The 19,076-nt window shown below is 37.2% G+C and overlaps 1 protein-coding gene and 1 long non-coding RNA gene across 3 annotated transcripts in view; one reads left to right on the top strand and one right to left on the bottom strand.

Moving 5' to 3' along the window:
* LOC149033506 (uncharacterized) overlaps nucleotides 1–19,076 on the bottom strand; it is an 88,652-nt gene that overhangs the window by 13,884 nt on the left and 55,692 nt on the right. For both annotated transcript variants that reach the window (XR_016178869.1, XR_016178870.1), the window contains one exon: nucleotides 18,604–18,710. This is a non-coding gene — a long non-coding RNA (uncharacterized LOC149033506). The remainder of the gene's footprint in view (nucleotides 1–18,603; nucleotides 18,711–19,076) is intronic.
* LOC107067664 (dipeptidase 1) overlaps nucleotides 8,536–19,076 on the top strand; it is a 61,683-nt gene continuing 51,142 nt past the window's right edge. The window contains exons 1-2 of the mRNA XM_015323359.2: nucleotides 8,536–9,028; nucleotides 9,140–9,255. Coding sequence (XP_015178845.1) covers nucleotides 9,250–9,255 — 6 coding nt within the window. The 5' untranslated portion in view covers nucleotides 8,536–9,028; nucleotides 9,140–9,249. The remainder of the gene's footprint in view (nucleotides 9,029–9,139; nucleotides 9,256–19,076) is intronic.

Genomic DNA, 19,076 nt, shown 5'->3' with positions numbered 1-19,076 from the left:
TATATATATATGCGCATTGCTAATTATAATAATTAAAAATGACGAGATAAATATAATATCAAGAGGGAAGTTTATTTTACTTGTCATTTTTCTCTTGAATCATTTAAATACGCTAGACGAGACGCATCGCAAACATATTACAGTGTGCACGCATAGACGCGACGGCAATACAACCAGAGAAGGGTTCGACTACTAAAGCGAGGTCTCGAAGCGAGAGCAGGTGCCTATCCGCGCATTCCTGTGGTTTCGACAACGTAACTGGATTATGCGGCATGCTGCATAGGTGAATTAGCAAGCAAATGTTCGATAAATTCGTTTGTTCGTCGATCGATAGGTCGCGGTATTGCTAGGCGATCTACTCGATTGTCCAGCCGCACGCTAATCGGGGATGCTTTCCTCTCGTCCACCACCCTCTTATCCACCCACTCATCCCCATCCTTTCTCCTAATAATCTTACTTTCTCATTCTGCGATTCTGTTCATTTTCCTGCTTCCAAACAATGAATGCTATTGAAAGCAAACCTACCGATTTTTTATTGTTTTCTCTCCTAAGTTAATCTCGATCTAATTAAACATATAAATCATTGGAATTCCAAACTTGTTTTATTCGTGATGCTACGTTTCGAAGGACACTAACGACACTCCAACTACTACTATACGAACTTTGAACATGGAAAACTAATAATCTCCGTAAATTGCAACTCGATCGATCAATTTCGTTAATGCGGAAACAATTATGATAGTAATAATAATGATAATAATAATCGTAGGTTTATTGTACGAGTAGAGACAATATATAGGAAACTAACTCTATCGGTGAAATTGCATTTCCTGTCGGATTAACGAAAAATAAATTTGCATTAGATTTTCTATTCCATTTTCTCAAACGATCATGTTCTTATAAAACAAATGGACGAATTATTTGAAGCAGAAAGAATATAGGTTTATTGCGTAGCTTACAAAGTAAACAATACATTAGAAACTAGAATCACGTTCTCGTATTTCTTTGGCGTCCAATGAAAAACGATAGGAAAGTAAAATAAGTATGCGAACGGTCGAAGGCTATTATACGAAGAAACTAAACTCATTTTAAAAGAACAGAAGCAAATTTAGAATAGAATTTATTCGAAATGGGGATAATAATGGTCGAGCGATTAGCGATGCGCGTTAATCGGTAGATAGGTACTAGTAGAGTACACCTAATATTCCTGTACACATAGCACAAACGAGGAGAGAGATCGATCGATCACCTAGGACCAATCAGAACCAACGTAACACCGGTTTGTCCAAACAAATTATTTCCTCCCGATTAGTCCGTCGAGCGTTTCGCGTAACATAACATGGCGAGGCCAGTATATTTGCACGTCGGATTAAATCCCACACACCTACGCTTTATTGCTACGCACACACACCGGGCCAAACCACACTCGAGGTTTGCGAATTTCCATTCGCGCTAATTCCACTTTCTTATCGTAAAATGGCCGCTTTAAAAAGACTTTTATGCAATTTCTCTCTTTATCTATCTTTCTTAAGCTTTTTCACCATATTTCGTGTCTGTATCCCTCTACGATCAACACCATCACCAGCACCACAACCACTGCTACCACACCACCACCAACACCACCACCACCATCGGCACCTTCATCGATCACCGTTCAACGAGAGAGAACAACGAATGTCGCGTTTTACTGAATTTACGATCGTCTCGAACGATAAGAGACGAGAAGCTTTGAAACCTTTTCTAATGTAAATACGAGAAAAGGAGAAGAAGAAGAAGAAGAAGAAGAAGAAGCGAACACTTGGAGAGTATTAACTGCAAGATAAATGACGATAGCTCGTTTCTCTTTATTAAAAGGAATCCTTTGGAAATCGAAACTAGAAATAAAAGAAAAGAAAAAAAAAGAAAAGAAAAGAAATAATATATAACTAAACGTACAATATCGAAGAAGCGTGCCACGTAATTACCGCGATGTGTTTGATATTCGCGCTACGTGCACCTTGATATTTTTTTATCACGATAATCGGCGAAGCTTCTTTGAGAATTGAGACAACAACCTCTCTTCTAGTTTCCTTTTCTTTGATCGTGTCAAATTTTGTCCTCTTCCTCTTGGTTTTGTGGTGGTTGCAAACACGCGCGAAATGGAACGTGCTCGGCCAAGCAACGCGCGCGTTGCGTTAGATTTCTCGAGACCAAGATTCGTATTATTACCAGATGGAAGTCACCGAAGTACTGACGAGTTTCTCACCGAGAAGACATACTTACATACTTACTTCGACTACTCTCGAGACTTCAAAGGAAAGAGAGAGAAAGAGAGAGAAAGAGAGAGAGGTGTGTTCTCTCTTTCTCTTTCACTTTGCACGCTCTCGATTTCCAGGATTATAACCTTTCTCTCTCTTTCACTCTTTTCTTCCCCACTCCTCTTGATCGACAACTTATCCCAACACAGGTATGTGTTTCTCTCTCTCTCTCTCTCTCTCTCTCTCTCTCTCTCTCTCTCTCCATCTCTTTCTATCTATCACTATTTCTCTCAGTTTGCCATAGTTTCTCGCTACTGGGAAGGGGACGACGACGAGTGAGAGGTTTGAGAATCGTTCCAAGGAGGCTTGACCCGACACTTGCTTATATGACGTACGTTATATGTCACGGACAATGCCCCTCGACTATTCAAACTTTCGACCATTTTTCAATTTTTCTCTTTTTTTTTCTCATTTGTTAAATACATTTTCTTAATTTCTAAACTATACACTTTTGAAAAGATTTTGAATAGAATAATCATTAAAATATTTCACCAAAATTTACGGTATATATGTGTATGTACGTGAGATTTCATAATGAATATAAATACGATAAAATAAGTGAATGGACGAATATATTAAATTACGAAATTACTCGAAAGTTTAAGTACCTAGATGTTTATTCAAATCGACTGACCAAATTTCACGTTATCGCGAATTACCTTGGAAATAAGCCATACGATATTTATTCATTAATCGAACTCATACTTCATCGAGATATAAATGTAGACAAAGAATTGCAGTTGCATGGATTAAAATAATACGAAGCGTTTAGATGTTTATCTATTCAAATTGATAGCATCTATTTAAACGACTTTAATAAATATGTATACACGTGTATATGTAATTACGAAGAATATAAATCATAAACTATTCAAGACGAGTTGAACAATTGGAATTGGCAATCGTTAATTGCAACGTAACTGCAACGAATAAATAAGTATTACCATGATTTTCATTTTTATTACGTATTATAATGAAATTCGAAATGAATTCATCGACATATCGATTCTTCGAAAGTTTCATAGGATACCTTGGACGAAAGATATCTCGAGTATGACGATTATGCAAGCGGATTGTACTCTCGCTCTCGCTCGAAGTATCGAGGTATCGAGAAATCGCCTGACGTTATGCTACCACTGCATGAATCATGCGAACTATGGATTCTCGTCTTCCATCGATATGTATACACCATCATATGCATATACACTATATCCCAAGTTTTTTCAACGGAACGATGCGTATTCCGTGTACCAGAATGATAATCAAAATGTCATGTAAAACGTAAAAGCATTGTTACAAATTTACAATACAAAATATAAATGAAAATCTTATTTCTTCTTCAAATTGTCGACCGTAAATGCAAATTTAAATACAACTGTAGTACGTTTCTTGTGACTTGCCAAATTTTACTGACGTATCTTGCAGACCGTTCTGCGTATGTACACACGTGTTTTATATAGAATATTAATCCATTATATTTTATGGAAAGTTAAATGTACTATTCTCAAGGTAGGACACTACGTCTTCTAACTTAATTTCACGTATATCCGAATCAAAGCACCCGACATTATTATAACGCACGATAGAACAACGAATGATTTACCTTCCCAGTTTTATTTGTCACTCTTTCTCTCTGTCTGTCTGTCTGTCTGTCTGTCTGTCTGTCTCTCTGTCTCTCTCTCTCTCTCTCTCTCTCTCTCTCTCTCCTTTTTCACGAAACAAGTATTTATCCACGTCGACGAGATCGTTTTGTATCCTTGGTTTACGCCGCGAAAAAAGTGGACAAAAGAAGAAAGAAGGAGAAAATCTTTGAAACGCGAGTACCTTTCTTCTTCCCCTTTTCGTTCGCTATCTCTCTCTCTTTAACCATACGAGGGGAAAACGAGTGTCATTAATTTGCTGCCGCTCGTGTAAGAAGAAGAAAAAAAAAGAAAAAAAAGGAAAAGAGAAAATAAGAGAAAAAGTATGAGGAAAAAAGAAGGTTTTACTCGAGGTAGGAAGCTAGCTGCGGGTGTTTCTTGATGGGTAAAAACGTAGCGCGAAACGAAAGAGACAAGAAAATCCTTAAGAATGGTGTAAAAAAAAAAAAAGAAGATATGAAGAGGAGAAAAATAGAAGAAAATAAAGGTCCGCGAGAAAATGATTCAACGCGTTATTGCGAAAGACGGTTGCGACGTCGAAAGCAAACTGACCACCCACGCACGTCTCACAGAAGGACGATCCGATGGAAAACACTTTTTTCTAACAATAGATTTAAAAATTTGTCTTGTACCCTCCGTCGACTCGAGAATGATGAAGAAAATAGAAAAAGAGTTGTGAGAGAAAGAAGATATGTTCTCCATTGGAATTCCTCTCGGATCCTCGGCATAATCTCCATTTCGTTTCTTCTTTCGACGATGAAACGAATGGATGACCAAAAAGCAAGTCGCTCATGAATCTTCTTGATTTTCCTTCCTTCCTTCCTTCTTCTACTTCTTTTTCTTATTCTTTTTCTTTTTCTAAAGCTGATAGATCAAGACCAAAGACGTTGTCGTTGGTCTTGAGAAATCATATACGTTCGTTCAAAGTACAATGAAGCTCGGAGAAAACGGTGAACAATGAACAGGGGGAACTTTACGCCTAACCCTTTTCACGACTTTTCCTATCTCGAAAGTACAAAGAAAATAAAGAGGAAAAGAGAGAAAAGAAAAATCTATTCGAAAGCGATATTCTCGAGTTACTATCGTAAGCCAGCAGCGAGTGGTGGTGGTAGGCGCGCTAGGTGGCACCATTTTAAAGGGGAGTGCGAAACCGATAAAGAATGTTAAAGTCCAAGTATCGAGTGGTCGTTCATTATTCTACGTCATTTCAGGAGGGTTAGCTTCTATCAATGATCAAGAGGATTGTTAGAAGTCGTTAATTAAGTGACTGTCGAACCACTGGAATCTATCCAACCCACAGACTAATAGGTATGGCCACCACCAAGAACAGAAGGAAAGGAGAAGAGGTGGGAGGGAGAGACACCGACAGAACTTCTCCTTCAAGTTTCAAGAAATTTCCCATTTGCCGATTAATTCGTGATATCTTAATTAGTTTGAAAATCTAGAAGCCGATTAAGTTACTTACTTAATGTAAAACCAATATGGGTAATGTTAGAGAGAGAAAGGGAAACCGCTATTCACCATAATTCTTCCATTGTAAAAGCTATAATACTTTCAACGAGACGAGAAATCAAATGGGTTGTAAATCATTCAAATTTGAATGAAACGAGACGAGGGATCTCGACGTAAAGCGCTAATTCTTTACGATTGATGCTAGAAAGAAATGAAAGGTGATGGTAAAGTGACGTTTCCTGAGACAGGAAAGTGCAATCTCGGTAATGCTGCTGTCTGTCGATCTCATTGCCAATGACGATGGTAGGGGTTGGTGGTAGAGGCTGATGATACACATAGGCTTTACGCAATCCTGAGGTCACTGGCAACTTGCCGTGACCCAGCCGCAGTCCTAAATCTTTTTGGCGAAGTGGATGTTCCACGGTTTATCCCTTGTTGCCCGATCTCACGAAAGTTAGATCATGTTGCTGGACGACGACGAGTACAGAACAGGAAGAAAGAGAGAGAACGAAGAAGAAGAATGTACTGCGCTTGCGAAGAGAAAGCCACCACTGGATCTTCGATACTACTGCAGGATATCAGGATCGCAGAAACTTTGCCAATCCGTAGAAAATTGTAGAAAAAGTGGGGAAAGCGAGTTGGCTCCGAACTACGAGACGGTAAACAAAGATAAGGACTTGTTTCCTCTCAGCACTTTGTCCAGAATCCTTTTTTTCACTCTATCTGTATTTCTGTCCTTTGCTCTTTCCGCTCTTAGCCAAGTGCAAAAGTAGATTTTTATCGCTATCTAATATACGCGTGCCTTTAAAACAAACGTGTACACATATACCTATGCATGTATAACTACGTGCATATATAAACATGCTTTGAATTAAAATAAAAACGAGCTTATATTTTGCAGAAACGTGAACTTTATTATTATGATGAAAAACTCGACTCGAGGACGAAGAAATATAACTCGTTATGGAAAATGATGAATGCCTTAGACTAGGTTTTGTATTTAATAATGACAGTAGAAGAAGAAGAAGAGATATGAATGTTGTTGATAAAATTGATGTAACCATTTTCCAAAGAGATTTCTCTCGACAAAGATGAAATGAAATGAGCGAAAAAGGATAAAAGAAAATACTAAACGAGACCGATGCTGTTGGTGGTAACAGAACTACGACAATGCGGTGAGCTATGCGGTAAACTAAATACAGGTGAACGAGTTGGTCGGAAAAGGGTCGGTGGATAAAGGACCGCAAGGACGAAGACGATGATATCGGTCAAAGCCAAGAGCGGAAAGCAAGATGGGAGAGTGAAATAAAATTGACGAAAGGTGATCTATTTTTAATACGTGTATAGATACTAAATATTTGACTTAACTGATAGTCGATAAACGGCACACGTCGAGAGACACGAATTTCGGTCAAGGCTAACATTTTGCTCCGATATGATATATATATTTCCTACCAACCACTATACCTAATCCACTCGAAAAATCACACCCCTGCCAAAAACGGCGAATATATATACATATATATATATATATATGCAAAGACTGTTTTGCATATGGCCGAGTTATTTTACGTGTATGATGTGTGCTAGCTTATCGATGATTGATTGGTAACATAGGTATATGCCACATGTAATCAATAAATGAACAAATATTTGTGCGATCGATTCGCCGCGTCGCTGGGATAAATCGAAAATTTGTATATACGGCATTTAAATCGTGCGAAAATATTTTGAACGAGTAAACGTTTTAGCTTTCGTAAGCGTAAATACACGTACATACAAATAGAGATAAGAAAATAGTTGAGATTTTAGGGGTGCTAGATGCTAAAAGAAATATGAAAGAAAAATATAGTAATTGGTATAATGACCGTCGAAACGACGTTAAAGTTAAAGTCTGAAATGTTTGGACGGTCATCATACCTTCGTACGTATGTAGGTGTAGCTACTATTTCTCTAGCTATCTAGCCGCGATACGAGACTATAGTAGACGCGAAGACATTAGGCGAACCGACAGTTACGTATTTCTAGAAAAGAATTCTCAACGATACGGGAAACGAGGAATATCATCGCGCTCGTACAATATACCCTGGTTTATTTACCGTCTCTGCTATCATCTCTCTGTCGTACTTGGAGAGAAATTCACCTCCAAATATGAAAACTGGAAATATACATAAACGCGAATAATGTTGTGGATTTGTGAATCGCGCGCGGCCTTCGTTCGATATCGCTTCAAATGCATCATTAACTTTTTCATCGTCATTATTTACCGAGCTATTATTAAATTTTATTCATCACCTGTTCCAAAAGCGATAAATTTCGCTTTTTAATAATAATAACAATATTAATAATAATCATCATCATTATCATCAACATCATCGTCGGAGATTGAATATTTGAATGGCCCTTAAGTGGTCCAAGTATTGGAGTTATTCGTTGGTCCAATTCCTCTGTCCGTGAGATCGCATACTGATCGTAAGGATATTCGCTTTTGAATATTTGCGTTGTCGGTTGGAAAAGCAAAGCACCACGTGTGTAATTAACAACGACCTCTTTCCGTTAATACTTGCATACATATATCTAACTAAAAGTATACGAGAGCAATGTGTGATTTTTCGATCAATGAACAATGCATACGCGTATGTTTACCCCTTTGACGAGTAAGCTTCGTATAAATCCAATGGCGGTCGTAATATTCCTATAAAAGACTGCTACTACAGCATAATAAAACCGTATGTATAGTACGTATCTACGTGTGTATATCTACGTGTATATCTACGTGTATACCTCTTCCCAACGTGTATATAGTTAATGATCGTTTTAGTACGTTCGATTAACACCTTAACGACGAGACTATTTCTCTTGTCTATAGTAGAATATTACATCGAGTCTAGGGTCTTCTAGGGAGTCGTTCAAAACGTACTCAAAGAATACAAGGAGAGAAAAATATCAGTGGGGTCAGTGAAAGCTCGTTCGCGTAAGTCGTAGGACGAAGACGAGGATGAGAAAAGGAGGGCATTTTTCGCGGTGACACAGCGAAGAAATTCTCACACGACTCTCACAGAGACGCTTGCTCGCGTGGGAGAACTTTACGTGTGGGGAAGGTGGGTGGAGGACGAGGGTGGTTTGATGGGCGAGTAGTAGCAGGGAGAGAGCTTGCGCCTAGCCAGGTCGACTGGTTCGAGCTTGCGAGCCTTCTAGCAGCAGCCAGTCGCCGGCTGCCGGGCCACGGTCGAGCATCTCTCTTCTCGGCTACACGAGCACCGAGGAAACGCTAAGTGTGACAACTGCCACGACGACCTCGTAACCCTTTTTCTACGACCCTACCGGAACTCCCTCGGAGAAAAATCAACGACCAACTTCCCAATACCGAAGAATACTCTCTTTTTAACATTTACATTATTTTTATATTTTATCATTCATTTTATTCTCCAATACATTCATATCACTCGAAATTTATTTTCATCGATTTCCAAAATTTATGTATTATCCTTTTTCTTTTTTCTTTTTTGATTTTTCATATTTATTGTTGTCCGCGTAAATCAAGTGAAATTTAGGGAAGAGTACAACGTGACTGCATAAAATCGTTTTATCGCGCGATAACGATTCCAAGGAAAACACCGAAGGAGGGAAAATATCGCGGTGTGCACGTTTACGTATACGTTTACAATATAGTGATAGAGAGCTGTTGTTTCTTTAAATCTTCTTCTCTGTCTCTTTATACATTCTTTATCTATCTGTACCTCTTGAAAGGAGGAAAAGGACTAACGTCAAAGAATCATGGCGAATGGCAAATAACCGCAAACCCTTTTCCGGACTGAACGTGTTTTTCACCAACGGTGGGACCATGTGAGGCTTCTACCATGACGGTGAGTCTTCTGCATTATTTTCTTTTATTTTTTTTTTCTTACCTTCCACGCGGATTCCCTCCTTTTTCCGATACTACATTCTAAAAGGGAATTTTAAATAATAATAACAGATTCGTGGAATTGTGAATTTTTATTTAGGCGCGAATTGAAATGATCAACGGAGTCGCGCGTTTATTCGTTCAAAGTCCGGCGTGAAGACGCGAAAGTGCCGATAAACGCTAGACTGGATTCTAATGGACTAAGTCGTCCGTGGACAAATTTATCGATCACGAGTTGTACCCGAGAAATACCGACAGAAAGGATAAGAGAAAGAGAGAGAGAGTATTCTCTCTTGCATTGTCGCAATGCTGCCAATTTCCAAGATTTCATCTTATCCGCAGCAAGTAGTCGTAAACATAACAACGTTCTTACCTTTTCTCCAACTTTACGATACTATTGGGTATAATAAATATTAAATATAACGTTAATTTGTGTGTAGTATCGTGCATGTAGAAATCGGCAACGCATACGTCGTTGAATTATAGTTGTACCGCATCCGCGTGTTTGAAATTATTATATTTCAACAATTATACAGATAAATGTGCGTTTGCGTGTGCGTAGATGCGTGCGAAAACGGATCGACCGTGCGGTTTTTAATACTTCGCACGCACTAAAATTCGAGAAATTCGAAACGTCCGTTTGAAATTCGTTCGATCGCGATGCTGATGCATGATAAGCCGATTAACGTCGAATGAGATCGCGTCTTAATAACGAAAAACAATACACGGCTACGAAATAAAACCAACAAAAAATCCTACCTAGCCTTCTATCCATCTATCCAAAAAAAACAAGAACAAAATAAAAATCGAAAACGAGAGAGAGAGAGAGAGAAGAGATGCATTCTGAACGAACGGACGAAAAAATTGGCCGAGTTTCGCTAGGGATATTTCATTGGAAAAACGAATGGAAACTATTGGTCTTCCAACTTTTTTGTGTTGTATTTTTCTATTTTTTTCTTTTTTTTTTTTTTTTTTTAAGTATCAACTATGGTTTTCGCACCTCAACCGTACTTCTATAGAGAACAAAAAAGTTTTCTACGACCCTCACTTTACTACTAGTGCTCTGTAATAAATCATATTTGAAAGTTTTCCAAAAGCTCTACTAGCACACATCGTCTAACCAAACTTCCTTCTTACACCCTACGTTATTATCCTATATTACGACATACTGAAAATTAATAGACATAATTGATCGACTCGATCTAATCTTGGAAAAATACCAAATTCACTAACATTGACAATTTTTTCTCTGTTACAATAGTTAAGATTTTGAATAAGTTTCGGTCGCTTGTTAATTTGATCAAAATACCTCTGTCTCTGTCTATCTATTTATGGTGTAACGTAGATATTCGTTAATTCTTCTTAACTTTCTTAACCGCGTTCCATTTATTAAAGGAAAAGAAGAGAAGTGGGACGTACTACTAGCCGAGTGAACTCCTTAAGAGAGATGTTAAGTTTGATAAACTTTGCGAACGTTCAGAATTGATTTATAAGTCTCGTCTATCTTTCTTTCTCTCTCTCTCTCTCTCTCTCTCTCTCTCTCTCTCCTCGAGATCTAATTTTGTCGAATAAAGCCTTGTATTTCGCGCAGTATAATAAAACGTTTCTCCTTATATCTGCGATATTTTCAAATAATCTCATCCCCCCCGTGTAGTCTTTCTTTCTTTTTCACTACTTTTGTCTCTCCAATGCTTACAAGAGAATATATCATCCACCTAAAATGAACGTTTTATGACGATATATATATCTCGTTGTTTGATTCAATTTATGTTTTTCTTTTTTATGTTTTTTTTTTTATTTTTATTTTTCGATCGTTTACATATTAACGTTTTACATTTTTCGATTTGTCTTGTTTTATTTTGATATGATATTTTTCTTTTTATCAAAATTTTGATGTTTCAATTAAAACAAATGTAACAACGAAATTAACGAAGTACGCGGCAACTCGGTTAAACGATAAACTCATTAGCATTTACATGGACCACGCAAGCAGCAATCGCTGATGTTCTCCAGAGGGGATAGAAAGTAAGAATAAAATGTGGACGAGAGAAAGAAAACAGTAAGGGGTAGCAAAGGAAAGAAAAGGGAAAAATGCCGATATCGAACGTGACGGAAATTCGTTTTTCGCGAGATAGTAATACTCGGGGAAAAAAGTTATGCTTTTCACGACCGGTGGACCCACATCGACGCAGCCGGTAGATTTACATATTTAATGCAATTACGCTAATCGACGAAAAAGTTTCTTTTCCGACGCTGCAGTTCCGGTGCAGCCGGTCGCCGCAACTACTACCGTGGCCACTATTACAGCATCGTTCTTATTGCCAAAGACCGAAAAGGAAAAAAAAGGAAAAAAATGAGAGTTGGTATTAAAGAAAAGAAAAAAATATCTTCAAAAAAGAAGGTTCTCGGTCAAACATACTTTGCGCGAAATAAATATAAGAAAAAAGAAACGTTAAAAGCAAGTCGAAGTCGAACCCAAAATTGAAGTTGAAGCCGAAGCAGAAATCGAAATACGTAGGACGGTAAAAGAGGGTAGTCAGTCACCCTAACCGAAAGTGTCTAACACATAACCGAACCTTCCGGACGACAAAAGTTAGTTGGCAAAGAGAGAGAGAGAGAGAGAGTATCAGCGCGTTGTAGCTGTGCACTCGCAACAGCGAGCAATGTTTAACGCTAGACCAACACAAAACTCGTCGAAATAACGAATCTCTTATTTATTCTCCTCTATCACAGTATCAAATGGTTATTATTACTAAAGTGATTGTTCTTTTTTTACCTTTTTTTATAAATTAAATATGAGTGCGTTAAATTTATCGTTAAATTCGATAGAAGATATAGGAAAAACACCTGTCTAATATTATGTGACAAAACGTAGTATTGAATGAAGCAACGTTAAAAAAAGTTATAAACGAAAAAACACCGTCCGACTACTCGTGCAATCAAGTTCGTTATGCAGATATTAAATTCATGACTAATATAATTGCTTTTGCACAAAGATAATTTTTTTCTCAAGCAAAAATACAAATTTACTGTTTAACGATCGACCACTTTGATGTCTTCGACGTAATGGATATTAAAAAGTCATTTCGCAGAATCTTTACGCGCAGGAAATTTTATTCTGTAATAAATTGAACGATGATCCATATACACGGCTAAAAATGAAAATTCTTTTTTTTTTTTTGTTATAAGCTATTAAGAGAACGATTAATCTCTAATTGTAAGCTTTGAAATACGCATGACGTTTAATAAATAATGTCAGATAAATCTTAACAGTTTTCGATAAACTGACCAATCTTCGTTCACGAAGAAAACACGTTAGATGAAAATTAATTCGATTCTATCGACATCACGATACCATCGAATTATTCTAATATCCTGAAATTCCGATCGCCGATTCTGAATGTAAAGCACTGCCAGCTTTGGGTCGATGTACAGTCTGCTGCAATGGGGCAACTCAAACGAGGAGAATCCAATAAGAGAGAACGGCAGATTATCCATTTACAATTAGAACGACTCATTTCCATAATATTAAGGAAAATAAATTACGATAATTCGAACGTCTATAAAAAAAAAAAAAAAGAAAGAGAAAAATTAACGTTATCGTGCCAAAAAGTCGCGTTATACGCGTTCACTAAAGGAATAAACTAGGAAAAGATGGGGGAAAAAAAAATGTCCGTGCCATGTAACGAGAAAACGCGAACGAGTTAGAGAACGTGGAGACCTTTGATTGATGACCTTCGAAATCAATTTCCGCGTTGGATTGCCTTGATCATGTGAAAAACATCTCCAACAGGTGCGGCGCCGTTGATCAGGAAGAAAATCGAAGGGTGTATCGACCACCTACGACGCGAACGGAACTTTATGCCCTGTACGAGGATATATTATTAAAATTACACGGAAGAGGAAGAAGAGGAAGAAGAAAGTACGTTCCGTTTTCCTATCCCAATTTTTTGTTGCTTTTTTTCTTTTCTTTCTTTTCTCCCAATCCCCTTTTACCGAAATTTCTTTGGAATAATTGTCGAGGAGAAAAAGATTCCTTCGGAAGAAATAAATCGAACGTTACTAGGAAAGCTTTATGTTTTCAATATCGCTAGCTCTCGAACGTGTAGGATACTACGTAAGTAAAGGGAAGAGAAATGGAACGCGGAATATCAGGCAAGATATTCGAGGGAATCGTAAATCTACATAGAATATTTTTAACGCAGGCAGAACCTTCTGTTACATCTTTCCTTTTCTATCGCGTAACCCGTATTACATTCGATTTGACTTTTCCTTCTTCCCACATTCGTATACATATGACTAAGTCCGTGGAAAATCAGAATCGATATATGTATAATCGTTGAGATTCCGAAATCCAGAAGCACTTTCTAAACTATTTTCTAGCTTTTGGTAGAATTGTAGGACCTCGGTCGGAGGAAAATCGACAATCCCCTTGAAAATAACACTCCGGCTCGACAAAATAAATCGTCTTACGTCAGCAATTTGGGATCTCTTTCGAACAAAAGCTCAAAGACTGGTAAAAGCATCCTACCGAAAAATGGCTGCTGCTCTGGTAGTGGTCGATGAGCGGCGTGGGAAGTAAAAGGAAGAAAAAGAAATTGCTAAAGTCCCCGAATAAAAGATAAAAATGCATCATCAGTTCGGCTATGTCCTACGGTTACTGGCATAATATATGAAAATTTGGAAGACGTTTTTCTCAAGGGTGGTCTTCTTGCTTAGGAAAGAGAAAAGAGAAAACGGAAGGATGGAAAGGAAGTTCCTAAAGAAGAAGGAGGAGGAGGAGCAAGAAAAGAGTAAGGTGCGGTCGAGTGTAAAAGAAGGTCAAAAAGTAAAGTTCAAAAAGAAAAAAGGAAAGGAAGCTTTGTTCGCGGTATATCCCAAGAAGCAAATGCGCCGAGCAGAGTTCGTTGTAGGATTTGGTAGAAGTCTCCTTATCGTTTACCGCGAGCCCTTGTCTTTCTCTAGGTAGCTAGGTAGCTCTTAATCGGCTTCCCCTCTTCTCTTCTTCAAAACTTATTTCCCTCGATTCCTGTGAATTGTCGCATATCGCGCGTACCCGGAAGACTTCGAACAAACTGGCAAGTGGTAGGAAGAAAAACATGGGCTTTCGTTGCCGAGCTTTTTCTAGTAAATCGAGAATAAAGAACGGTTGAGTAAGGTATTAAAAGGCATCAGGGATATTGTAGGTATGGAAGATTTTTCACAGAAGGCAACCACCACCACCACCACCCACTTACGATCGCAAATCATCCGACGAGATATATTAAAGTTTCTGAAACGTTATCGTTACTCGTATATCCCAGACACACGACGCTCGTGCGTCAAAGCGCATTTTTCTATTTTTTCTCTCGAAATACGTGCTGAAAAATTTAAGCGAGAAAGAAAGTCTTCGAATTCGGTTCACGTCGAAGAACTTAATACGCGAAACGCGCAAAAGGGCGGTAAGCGTGAATAATCGTTACGCTGGTGTGGTCTTGCACGGCTAGACCTTGCACCTATTTTATGCAGAACAGGTTAAAGGCAAGTGCTGAAAGAAAGAAAAAATGAGAAGAAAGGAGGAACCGAACTGGATATCCATTATGGATCATTATCCAAACTCGATTTATAATCCGTGCTTCCGAACATTTCGACTATCTCCAAAAGCTACTTAATACTGCTTAAATAGATTCTATGCTTGTAATCGTTCGATTACATGGAATCGTTAAAGGCTGCAATACGAACCGATAAGTAATAAATTTAACTAAATAAAAATTATTATATCATTGTCGATCCTGTGTTTCTCTACAAACTATCGAATAAAATCAAAGCTGAGTAATCTCGGTAAAATTTCGCTCTCGAAGCATCAGCTATATCGTCTTCATATCAACGAGTGCAGCAAATTTAAAGATTCGAAATTCTGGGAAATTCGCTGAAATCTCAACATCTCGTCGAATATATATATATATATATATATATATCGTACATATATATACATATCTTTCTCTCTATTTCTACCTATATATCTTCAGTTTTCTCGCACTTTCCACTTGCGCAGAAAATTATGCTCACGACTATTTTATTCCCTCGTTCCACCTCTATCGAGGAATTTAATATCTTCGTGGCAGATAAATCGTAATCTCGAGATTTTCGAATAATTTTATTTCTCTCTCTCTCTTTCTCTCTCTCTCTCTCTCTCTCTCTCTCTCTCTTATCTGTTTCTGTTTTTCCAAGTAACGACTTTTCTTTTCAAACTAAATACAAGTACCATTTTCCTTTCCCCGTTTCTCTGTGCGGTACGCGCGCGCGATGATACTTACTATCTTTCGAAAATCAAGCTTAGCTGGCACATTCCTTGAACACGGATTATATAGCTACTAGGGAAGCTCGTTTATCTCGTTTGCTAATAAATACACGTCAAAGGTTGGCTCTGAAAGGAACGCGTAGGATGTTAGCGAGAGAAATGGGGGATGCTTTCGATAATTTAATTATCGACGCGACGCCGTGCCGTGCAGTGCCGTGCAATGCCGTGCCGATGACGAGGACAGAAGCAACGAGGAGAATGCGTCCCGTTGTGTAATTACTATCGCTCAGAGATCCAATAATAGCACTATAATGCCACGAGTACGGGTAACGTGTACGATTTAGTCTATAAATTAGAGATGTCTTTTTCGACTAGGCGTTCTATACCTGATTTATCTCCTACGCCAAATTCTCTCTTTCTCTCTCTCTCTCTCTCGTTTTTTCTATATATATTTAGATCTATCTCTCTTTCACTTGCCGTTATCGTTTCCCAACACACTTGTTTGAATCGAGAGATACACGAGAGGCTAGTTGCTACTGCATAGTTCTTCCAAAAGAAAACAAAGAAAAAAAAGCATAGAATCTATATAACAAACGAGAGAGAGAGAGAGAGAAGAGAGAGAGAGAGAGAAAGGAGGACTGGACATACCACTGCAAGTAAACGATAAAAAGTGTACGCTTCGATCTATGTGCATAGCTCGTTTCATACTAGAAAAAAAAGATATCGATTTAAAAAAATCTACGAAATTGATTTGTTTTTAAAAGAAAATGACTAATACCACGATCACGGTGAATAAAATAAAAAAAAAAATGTATTTGACTCCACGCGTATATATAGGAAAAAATATCAAATCCTAGGATCATTTTTACGTTCGCGTTAAAGGCGAATAAGAAGGAAATTAATTCGAGGTCAAACATAGTGAAATGAAAAAGTCGTCGTCGTCGTCGTCGTCGTCGTCGTCGTCCTTACTGTCTACACGATAGGGACGAATATTACGATTTTGCTTGAGAAAAAGACGCGATTACTCGGAGGACGGCCAGAAAAAAGGATTCTTTATTTTTTCCCTCTTTCTATTTCCTTTCTCCCTCTCTTTCTTTCAATGTCCTCCTTGCGCCAACGACTTGGCAGAGTCTAAAGATTTTCTTTTCGTTTTTCCAAGCAACGGCATCGCTGCTGATTGGGTCTTCTTTGAGAAAGGATTCACCGTGCTAAAATTGATTTCTTGTTCAATATCAAGAGAGAAAGAGAAAGATAAAAAGAAAGAGAGAAAGAAATAAAGAAATAAAGAAAGAAAGAAAGAAAGAAAAAGGAAAGCTATCTTCTTCCCTTCTCTTATCGTCTCGCACGGCAGGATATTCTCGACATTTTTCTATTAGATCGTAAGATGTAATTTCAAGTGACGTTTTCAACCACGAAGATTAAGCTATCTTCTAAATAACTTCCTTTCTTACCTATATATATAATATGTAAAAAAAAAATAATTAAGAAGATTGTCGTCTTTTACAGTCATCACCTAACTTCCCTGTAACGAGCACGAAAAAAATAATAATAAAAAAGAATACGCAAGTGGCAAAGGTAATTTCATTAATTCAATTTCGAAGTGGCGCGCATATAGCGAAACGAGAAAACTCACCAAGTGCGAAATAAACGTTCACACCCAGGATCCTACTAGATCGTGATAATTTTCCAGCAGGAGCTTTTACAGCATCGTTCTCTAACCAACTACACCCTCGTTCACCACACGTGCTTCCGAAATTTTTCCAAAGTGTATATTTTCCGCGAACAGACCGTTAAGACAATTTCCAGTTACGAGTTTCTCTCGTTTACCTTCTTCCCTTGCAACACCCCAATTTCGGTGTCCTTCTGTCCGGTTAAATTATAAAAAAAAGAAAAAAATTAAAAAGATGAAACGAAAGGAACGATATTATCGCGTCTAGTGCAATTGAAATGAAACGAACAGATGCGTGAGAAAAATAGAAAAAAACAAAAATAAAAGAGCAACGGATAAGAGAATGAAGTAAAATAGATGCACTTCTGACGAGTCTCTTATACCTTGGTGAAAATGTAGAAAAGGAGTAAAGTCGATGAAAACGAGTATGTATGTATGTACACATCGAGAGTATATACATGCATGAAATATGCCATGCGAACGCACTCAAATGTTTAAGAGCCCGTATATGAAGCCGAGCTTCGCGCTCCTTGTTTTCTCACTCGGCCCTTTTCACTCGCAGATCGCTCTCGATTGCGATCTCGCGTCGTTCATAATAAGAGCGCAACATCTACTCTATCTTACGTTAAAGTTCAAATTAAAAACACATATGCGGTTTAATTTACTCCATGAAAAAAGATAATTACAAAATCAACAAAAAGATCGATGAAAGAATTTTTAAATAACATGCTATTTGAACGTAACTTCAATGGAGTTTCCGAGCCAATAAACTACCCGGTATTTACGTTTTAAAACCATTAAATAAATTCTAAAAGATATCGATTACCAAAGTTTAACGAGACCCCCCCCCCCGGTTGTTGTTGATTAAATATTAATAACAATGCTTACAAGTATTTGCAATATCGAATCTAGTCTTTTATAACTGCTTTCAATTATCTACAATTTAATATACTTCAACTTTAAAGAAGTAATAATAAAATAGTTAAATATTTGCTCGAAGTATTCTGTTTAAAAGTCATTAAGATAATCGACTTGATAAAGCTTGAGGTAAAAGTTACTAATTCTCTGCTTTTATTATGTTTTCTCCAAAATTGCAACGCCAAAACTTTCTCTTCTTTAGTTAACTTCCATTTCATTTTTAGAAAGATTTAATGTAAGATGCACATTAATGAACAAAAAAAAATGTTTAATCACATTCCTACATTGCAAATGAAATGCAACGTAATGATCAATCATAATCAAGGTTAAAAAAGCTCAACTTCATTTCGTTTACGTTCGAACACCAAGATAAAATTTCAAGGAATATAATATAATGCATATTTGCATATGCATTTCTAATGTAAATGCTTTTTGGTACTTACATATACATACGTAGATGGAGAGAACTGCAATGGATTATTTATAAACGTCATCTTCTCCTTCAATCTGCAATATATTCTTTCCATTCGTTAATGGAACTGTTTGAAATCTAAAAATTAAAAAACATTAATTAATACAACGTAAATATTAATATATAAAACAAAAACAAAGAAACAAATTCTATCTGTTTTTTTTTTTATCCGTGTACACAACGTTGATATTTCCTAAAATGTAAATAGACATTAATTAACATTAATTAATATTCCACCATATTGATGCCCGCCTTTTTTTTTTTTTATTGGCCATCCTGGATACTATACTAAACGTATACAATAATGCACATATAAAAGTTAAGTATGATATGCAATTATATAGGTGTTAATTAATGAATTATGAATAATTGAGACAAAAATTATTAAAATGTAATGATAATATGAGTAATGTTAAAAATAAATGCGATAATATATGATAAATC

This window comes from Polistes dominula, unplaced genomic scaffold, assembly GCF_049000335.1.
Source record: "Polistes dominula isolate Pdom_NZ unplaced genomic scaffold, Pdom_raw_medaka contig_373, whole genome shotgun sequence".
NCBI classification, from domain to species: domain Eukaryota; kingdom Metazoa; phylum Arthropoda; class Insecta; order Hymenoptera; family Vespidae; genus Polistes; species Polistes dominula.
Note: the sequence above shows the minus strand (reverse complement) of the source record. Positions and strands in the feature narration are given on the sequence as shown.